At 44.1% G+C, this 9,021-nt stretch overlaps 1 protein-coding gene across 4 annotated transcripts in view; it reads right to left on the bottom strand.

Moving 5' to 3' along the window:
• The window catches only part of POC5 (POC5 centriolar protein), a 37,442-nt gene extending 29,938 nt beyond the window's left edge, over nucleotides 1–7,504 (bottom strand). For 3 of the 4 annotated variants that reach the window (XM_045285342.1, XM_045285344.1, XM_045285345.1), the window contains exons 1-3: nucleotides 7,431–7,504; nucleotides 4,926–5,007; nucleotides 1,303–1,444 (exon numbers count right to left, since the gene is read on the bottom strand). In XM_045285342.1, coding sequence (XP_045141277.1) covers nucleotides 1,303–1,444; nucleotides 4,926–5,006 — 223 coding nt within the window. In that variant the 5' untranslated portion in view covers nucleotide 5,007; nucleotides 7,431–7,504. Of the gene's footprint in view, nucleotides 1–1,302; nucleotides 1,445–4,925; nucleotides 5,008–5,897; nucleotides 6,007–7,430 lie in introns of those variants that run through there. The other variant, XM_045285343.1, reaches the window with a different exon arrangement.
• Between the last annotated feature and the right edge of the window lie 1,517 nt (nucleotides 7,505–9,021).

The following is a 9,021-nucleotide window of genomic DNA, read 5'->3' as shown; positions in this document are numbered from 1 at the left end:
GTCCCAGGGCCAGCACACTAGCAGGCAGTACTGAGAGGTTTCCTATGTGTTCTGAGGCCCCACCGCTCAAAACTGCTTAGAATTGGAGTGGGGAGCGGGCTTTTTGACATCCCAAATAGAGCTAACCTGGGCCTGCAGCCTGGGCCTGGCTCTGCCCTGGGACGCTTGGCAGGAAACCTGAACCTCCGTGCCTCGCCAGCCTCAAGGGCTGAGGAGGCTCCAGAACCTCAATGCAAGGTCTGCAAGGATGGGGGTGGAGCTTAAGAAACCTGACCCAGCAAATGAAGGTGAAGTGGCTAAGCTGTGGGCCCTTCAGTCACAGACCCCCAAAACAAATTCAGTGCCCCGAGTCAATGCTGACTCACGTGACCTCTAGGACAGGGGAGAACTGCCTGTGAGACTGTACATGTTTAAGGGAGTAGCAAGCCCCATCTTTCTCCAGAGGAGCTGCTATCGGTGGGCATTTCAGATCGCAATCCAACATGTTAACCACGATGCCACCTGGGCTCCTTCCAATCACAGAGTCCAGGTTTATTCAGCTTGCTCTCCCAAACTCCTCCTCCGTAGAGAAAACACAGTCAGACTCATCATAACGATGAGAACATTAACAAAACTTAATGATTATTATCTCTATGACCACATTCCCTAAATTAAAAAATCTAAAAAAGGACAAAGGGGTGTTCTGAATACAGAAAACAAACAAAATAGGAAAAAAAGCTTCCATTTTAGCAATAGCGACCCCATCTTTGAAACCTAACCACGTTGATAAGTGAGGAACAGGTGTGTGAAAAGAACTTCATCCTTCTTGACCCGCCTTTCACTCATCTATCAATAGACAACCTGGTTCATGGTCTGTTCTGCCAAGGCCCACAAAAAGGTCCATTTGAGGACGATCACCTAGACCTCCACACCCATGTAAATATCACTAGTAAAGTCTTAGTACAGGCTTCACAAGGCTACCTCTGGACTAATTATAATTTGGGGCTTGGAATTTAGTTTCTCAAGTAATCATGGCATACAACTGTGCGAACAAGGGAGGAGGCAATGGACTCCATTAAGAGATCAGCAATTGCTGCAGCTGCTTTTAGAGCAGTTTATTACTGTTCTAAAAGTGTCAAATGAAGTTCAAACAATAATCCGGGAATAACACATTAAAATGTAAAATTTACCTTCAGATGATAACAAGACTGCTAAATTACTAGTCTAGAGGGGGTATTTCACAAACATAAATTGGCATAATCAATAAAGCTATTATTTTACAAATATTACGAATTGAGAGAAATCTTGAAAAAGAAACACAACCTTGATTATGAAGAATGTCATCAGTCACAGTAGGAACTCTAACATCTGGCACCACTTCTTCCTTAGGATGAGAAGACTGCAAAGTGCTGGATTCGATATTTGGAGTGACTATAGCATAACGAAGCAATTCTTCATACTCTTCCTAAAGGATCCAATAATCAATAATGCATTATTACACTGTCAGAATGGTCACTCAGGCAAAAGAGTGATAAAGGTAGAGCCAAAACTTTTGTCAATCTCAGCTCTCAAAACACTGTTCCTTTATAATAAAGAATGTACACTTTACACTTGTTTACATTCATGTCATTATCATAGCAGGTTTCTTAAAACAGAACACACAACTAAAAATATACCTACTCAAATTTCCTCTAGTGGATAAGTGTCTTATTACGTAGTTTCTTTAGTATATTAATGTAACAGTGGTGACATCCAAATTATCTAGAGGAGGTCCCTGAAGCCCATGAACATCTATAACACAGGTGAGCTCCACCCTAGCAAGGGAAGTCTGCAGGCTAGTCAATTTCTTTACCTGTTCTCCACTGAAATTTAGGGTAAAGGTATTGCTCACATAGATTCCACGAAAGGAAAGCCTATGGATGAAAGAAAGTTTGGGCTCCACTCACCTTTGCAACAGCCCTGAGTCTTGTCTCATGCATAGACCCAGAAAGAGTATAGGAAAATACTGGCAGAGAAAGATTATCGAAGATAAAACAAGAGCACAAAGGCTAATCTATTTTATTCTACCTGCCAGTAGCATCATGGCAGATGAGAAAGGATTCATACAAAAGGCAGGTCCCAAATTGTATACATTTTAGGAATACAGCTAATTAAGAAGGGAAAGAGAGAAGAGAGATTCCTTATCAGATAGCTATGTATTTAGCCATATCAACAGCTGATACCTAATTTATTCAGCATTCATAAGAGCTTGGCCAAGGATATAATAAATACTGCTATTAAAAAGGAATATATGTTTAAGGAATACTTTTTATGCCAGCCTTACAGTATGGGCCCAGAGAATATTCTTGCATTAAAAGAGATTGGGGGTTCGGGCTAGACCAGAGCATGTACGTAGGTGCAGATAAGAGCTGGAAACACAGGGAATCCAGGACAGATAAAGCCCTCAGGACCAATAATGAGAGTAGTGGCACCAGGAGGGAAAGGGAAAGGTGCGGGGAGGAAGAGGGAATTGATCACAATGATCTACTTATCAGGGGGATGGACAACAGAAAAGTGGGTGAAGGGAGACATCAGTGTAAGACATGAAAAAAAAAAAGTATAAATTATCAAGGGTTCGTGAGGGAGGGAAGACAGGAGAGTGAGGGAAAAAATTAGGCACTGATACTAAGGGCTCAAGCAGACAGAACATTTTTTGAAAATGATGATGGCAACATTTGTACATTGTGATAAGAGCTGTACGAGCCCCCAATAAAATGATCAAAAAAAAAGAGAGAGAGAGATATTGAGGGTAAAGTTTTGACGAATGTGTAATGTCATTATTCTTAAGGGTTCTTAAGCATTAATTTTCCTCCATAGAAAGTTTAGATATGAAAACTCTAACATACAACTGTCTTGTTATTTGGATGCATCTTAAGTATGCTTACTGATGCTCAAAACTACCTCCTAAAGTGTCGCAGCACATAGCTACTGAATTACACGGGCAAAAACAAATAAAACCCCATCATTTGTTATAATCAGTGCGTTTGGTTAAGTGATGTCCTCTTTATACTAGACAAATGCCTGCTTTTTGATTTTATATTTCCTGCGGTAAATGAAAGTATTTCACACGACGGTTATTTTTGAGGAAGAAGGCTCCAATTCTTCTCTCCAGTTGTCAGTCTCTCACGGAGACATGGTAGCCAAATCTCTCCCCATTTCTCAGTCTCTCAGCCACGTGGTTCCCTGGGTTTTGTCTCCATGGGCAAGGAAGACAGCCCATCTGTCACTCTGTCCCACAGTCCCATGACCTCAGGCCAGGTAAGAAGGTACCCCATAGTTTGGCGCTGCCCCTGAGTCTACGTGCTAGTCTCTGCTGCGGCCACATCAGACAGACCTGCAAGGTGCTCTTCTGAGGTCCTGGGTTGTTTCTCCCTCAGCGCTTCCTAGATGGCTCATCTTTACAGTGTTACACACGCCCTGTTTACTGTTTACCACCCAATCATTTAGTGGGAGTTAGGAAGAGTCAGGTAGAAGAACCATAATAAGAAATTTCACTCTACCACAATACTTTCCTAATTTCTACAACCAACATTTAATTGAAAATAATATATTTCTTTCAAAAAATATTTTAACAGCTTTTCCCTTCTTAAGTGATTGAACTGTAAAATTCAAGAGACACCATACCAGTATTCTCTTTTAAAAGTTCTGTAGGAATAGAAATTTATATATATTTTTATAATGAAACATTCACAAATGAAAGAAATGATAAGCATTTAATGTCACACCTCCTACAGTGAATTTATCCAACTTATCTGTCAATGCTCAGGCCCCGGGCAGGAGAATGTGGTGGATGTTGTAGCAACAGCGACTAGAACATCCGAGAATAGAACACAGGGAATTTAGGACCTCCAGAACTTTGGAAGGTTTGGTATTGCATTAATTTGCATTAAAAGTGAAAGTCAGATTCACCAGAGCCATTGACACTGAGAACATTTCAAGACAAAGATGTTTCTTGGAATTTTCACCTTTCTCCTGCTTCGTTTTATGAAATCTTTGTGAAAAACCATGAAGAGTTCATGATTATTTCCAGAAAGGTTAAAGGAATGTAAGGTGTTATGGATTGAATGTTGCACCCCAGTACAGCCAGAACATTCCTTAGAGGCAAGGATGGTGACACTTCAGCTCATGCGCTTTGGACATGCTGTCAGGAGAGGCCAGTCCCTGAAGCAGGGGAGACTGCTTGGTACAGGAGCAGGGCACTGACAAAGTGGAAGGTCTTCACTAAGATGGACGGACACAGTGGCTGCATTGATAAGCTCAAACGTAAGAACAGCGGTGAGGCTGGCCCAGGACGGGGCAGTTTGGTTCCACTGTCTACTACGTGAGTTAAACCGACTTGATGCTGGCATCCAGCAACAGTAGTTATGTTGAAGTCCTCATCCCTGGGCCTGTAAATAGAATCCTGCTCACAAACTGGAGCCTCCTTTTGTTATGCTAATGAGACAGCACAGGACTGGCAGAGCTCTATACTCACTCATCACGGACCACGGAGCTGCTTTAGATTGGCAGCCGCCTATGGGGACCCGCCTACAGGCAAAGGAGTGAGTGTCAAGGACTGCCAGCAGACACCAACAACTAGGAGAGAAGCCCGAAGAAGGAACCGACATGGCCACGGCCCTGATTTGTCCGTAAAGGTCTCCAGCACGGTGAGAAAACAAAATTTCTGTTCTTGATAGCTACCCATTGTGTGGGGTTGTTTTTTTTTCCGGTGTGTGGTTTGTTTGTTGTGGCAGTACTAGTTGCCTTGACTTAAGTTAATTCTCAGTTAGTTCAATAATTCCTAAAGTTTGATATTACTGTAAATTGAAAGACTCCTTGGTGAGATGAATGAACAGAAAATGCATTCCAACTTTTCCCTTATATTATCACTTCTTTAAAAGAAAAGGTCATGACAAATGTCTTCCTACCTGAAGCTCAGATGAGACAGAGCTGCCTCGATCGGAGTCATGTGGCAAAACTGGAGGTGACAATTTCTCATCTGATGACATTCTGCACAAATATGATAAAATAGTAGAAACTAAGTTTAGTTTTCCCCCCTCAATATTTAAAAATACAATAACTTACGAACCATCATCATGTGATATCATTCAACATATTAAGCATCAGTTGGCAAAAATCACTGGGCAAGAACTAATAGTGAAAAGACTCAAGTCTCCAACAGCAGTAAGCTGGTGATGTGGTCCAGGAGACAACTGCATAAATGCGTAAACAAAACGAACAGTCTTAAGAAAAGCCCCCAGTGAGTCTATTGAGGAAAAAAAAAAAGATTGTGATGTTAATCAATGTGCACAGCAATAAGTGTGGTTGTGATCTCTACAAGAAAGAACCCCGGGATTCAATGGCAGAAGGGTTGCCAGTTCAAACCCACCCACAGCTCTGTGGGAGGAAAGGCCTGGCAATCTGTACTTGATTGCACAGGTCGGTGTGCCTCTGGGGAAAGCTCTACTCCGGCCTATGTGGTCACCAAGAGGCAGAAGCAACACAATAGCACACAGCTCTCTTTGTAAGAGCAGGCTGTCAGGTCTTTGAGGGTGGATTAAAGAGGTAGGGCACTGAAGAGAGATGTACAGTAATTAGAAGCCTAGTGCAGTGGTCCATGATATTAATGCTCTCTCTAGTAGCAGTCCAGGTGAATTTAGAAGCAGCCATGGGAAAGGCATGGAGATTACAACTATGAGCCAAACAAACTCACTGCTATCAAGTCGTTCCCGGCTCACCGTGACCTACATACAGGACAGGGTAGGAACTGTAAGTCTTTAAGGAAATATAAAGCCCCATTGCTGACTGCGGTTAGCAACTGAATACTTGATAAACATCATGGTTGGTAATTGGCTAAGGGTTTAAAAAGAGGAATTGTTGATGGGTTGTGTACCACTCACCAAGGCAGGGACTGTAGGAAGAAGAGCATGTTGGGAGGAATCAGATGCGTTGGATGTGAGGAGCTTGAGGCAGTGAGTTGAAGGTGCAGGTAGGCAGTACATGGCCACACTGGCTCTCTACTGTGCAACTCCAAGGACTATCATTGAAATGACTAAAATGGCAATCATGCTTTCTGGAGTGGTGCAGTGGGGAAATCCTATATTTAAGTATATTTAAAGTTATATAGGGTGGCTATATAACTTGAGGAATCATTGACAGACTGGGGACCACAGAAAGAAGGGATGGAAGAGATCACCTAGGAAAAGAAGTGGGAGAAGGAGTATTTAACCTGAGTCCATACACCCAACTTACATGCAGGAGCTTTAGTGTAAATGTATATCAGTATTTCTTGAGGAAGATGATTCTTATCTTTCTATGCATTCACTGTGCAGGTAATAGCAGGGGTAGGTGGTACAGGTTATTTAAAAACAAACAATAACAAAATAGGTGGAACAGTCTGGCCAGACAGCAAAAATGGGTTCCTGAATACAGCTACTGTGGCTCTAGAAGCACTATTGCATTTTGGGGGTGGGGGTCTTCCATTCCTCCTGCTTGGATGCCATGCCAACCATCATTTAAAATCCTTTAAAAAACCCAAAACACCAAAAAACCAAACTCATTGTCATAGAGTCGCTTCTGACTCATAGCCACCCTAAATTTAGGGCAGAACTGCGCATGGGTTTCCAAGGCCATAACTCTTTATGAGAATTGAAAGCCTCATAGTTCTCCTGCAGGGTGGCTGGTGGTTTCAAACTGCTCACCTTAGCAGCCCAATGAGTAGCCATTTCACCACTAGGTTCCTCTTAGAACCCTACGGTACCAGCAATTCCCTGGACATCTCTAGATTCAGAAACAAATTAAGAAAAACGAAGCGTGTTTCCATGGATAGCCATTGCACATCAGTTCACTAAAATCTCAGTATTCCTAAACCCACGTTATAGGAAACCTCAAGATGTTCAGTTTTAAGTACCAGAGATATCAAATTACACCTTAGCTAATTGGCTGGTAAGGTAAGAGGGGTCTGAGAATTCAAAAGGTCCCTCAAGAAGCAGAAGAGTGAATTCACGTGCAAGCGGCGTGACGTCCCCTGGGTCCTCTCCGGGTCCCAGCAGCAAGAAGGAGTGGGGCCCGAGGTAAAAGCAGTTGTAGGTTAGCAAGAAGGTTCATTTTCTTCAACTTTCTTTTCCATCTCTTTTGGTCGCCACCAAATTCTTACTTATGAGCGATAGGGCTTTATGCACGGTTATTTCTTTCCCAATGTTTTAAATCACCAGGACCTTGTGGCGTCCGTGCCGTTATACTCCAGGCGGCCCTCCCTCCTGTCCTCCTCCCCGACACCTCGGAGGGGACAACGTCTTCAATCTCAGCCCTCCCGGAACAGCTGAACCGCCCAGCCCTTCGCAGCAGAAACCGGGGCCGGAGAACTTGAACCTCTACTTCACTCTCTCAGCCCGAAAAGGGGGCCGCCGCGGGCCGCCGCCCCCCAGCGTCACCTGCTCTCGAGGAGTCCGGCTGCCACTCCACGTCTCCTCACCGCGACAAACCCAGCGAGGTCAGCTGCTACCGTAGCAGCAACCTGACAGTTTCAAACTGCAGAGGGGCACTAAGGACGGCTCAGTCCATTGGCTCCGAATTTCAGCAATCTGCTGTTTGATTGGTCCGAGTTTCGAGGGGGCGGAGCTTTAAACTGCTACGGGCAGAGGAAGCCGGAATTTGGTTTCCTTTAAAGAGGAACCCACCCCAACTTCAGCCAGCCCCGAAGGGGCGTGGTCGTTCAGCGCCCCGCCCAGCGCGCAGGGACTGAAGCCGCGCATGCTCACCTGCGTTCTGTGGCTGCAGACAAACGCGTCTGAGATTAGAATTTGGTCAGAGGAGGCTGTGCAAATTGGAAGTCAGCCTTGGCAGTATGCTATTGTCTTTCAACATTGCCATAACCTAGGCTGGTGATCCTCACACTTCAGTTTGCATACAAATAATCTACATTCATAGATCACTTGCAACGGAATCTCTTGAATGTGCTATTTAAAAATACTGATTCCTGAGGTCCTTCTGTTGGTTTTTTGACCAAGAGTAGAATCAGAAAATCTGAATTGTTGACAGTGATTCTGATACGGGTGTGTGCAGACCACACTTTAAGTGATTGCTGGATTAGATTTTACTGATGACCTCAAAGATGGCTGACTGCAAGTCAAATGAGCATCAACCAAACCCCACACCTACTGCCATGGAGTGGACTCCGACTCACAGCGATTCTCTCGCTATAGGGTCTTGGAAACTAAGTCCTCGCGCACGTCTCTAGATGAGCGGTTCCTGGGTTTGAACCAGCCACCAAGTGGTTAACTGTCCAACACTTACCCTACAGCGCCCCCTGGCGTTGGACTCTTAAGCCCAAGGTCCATGCTTCAAACCCACTAGCCATTCTGGGAGAAAAATGAAGCTGTCTTGATATTGAAAAGATGACAACCTTCCAATCCCTGTATAGGTCACTCTGAGTGGGAGTCGATTTGATGGCAGCAGGTGCTTTACAAACGTATCATCATAAAGTCCTGACTCTATTATCTACTCACTCTATGTTATAGTTGTTAGCTGCCTCAGGGACCCTATGTATAAAGAACAGAACGCCACCCACTCCTGTCCCATCCTCACAATGTTGTGATGTTTGACTTTGGATCATACTACCCACATTACAGGGTTGTAGGGAGTTGAAATGAGTTCCTAAATCTAAAATGCCTATCTTACAAGTCTATCATTCAACTTGCATTGGCAGCAGCTATGACTAGAGGGGAGGAGCCCGGTGGCTGTTAGGGTCACAATGTTTCAGAGCTCGATTACTACCAGCTGTGGTGCGGTAGAAAGATGTGGCAGTTTGCTTCCTTAGAGATCTCAGGTTTTGAAACCCCATGGGGCATCTCGGCTCTATCGATATTGTCACCAGACGCCAGAATCGTCTAGGCAGGAAAATGGATATGGATATGGGTAGAGGAACATATATTAGGGGTCCTGATGGCATTGTAGGTTAAGCTTGGGCTGCTGACCCAAGGTTGGTAGTTCAAACTCACCTGTTGTTCTGCAGAAGACAGACAA

The sequence above is a fragment of the Echinops telfairi genome, unplaced genomic scaffold, assembly GCF_000313985.2.
Source record: "Echinops telfairi isolate 266 unplaced genomic scaffold, ASM31398v2 ScPeMD7_7469;HRSCAF=8507_1, whole genome shotgun sequence".
Classification (NCBI taxonomy): domain Eukaryota; kingdom Metazoa; phylum Chordata; class Mammalia; order Afrosoricida; family Tenrecidae; genus Echinops; species Echinops telfairi.
This window is presented reverse-complemented; position numbering and strand designations above follow the sequence as displayed.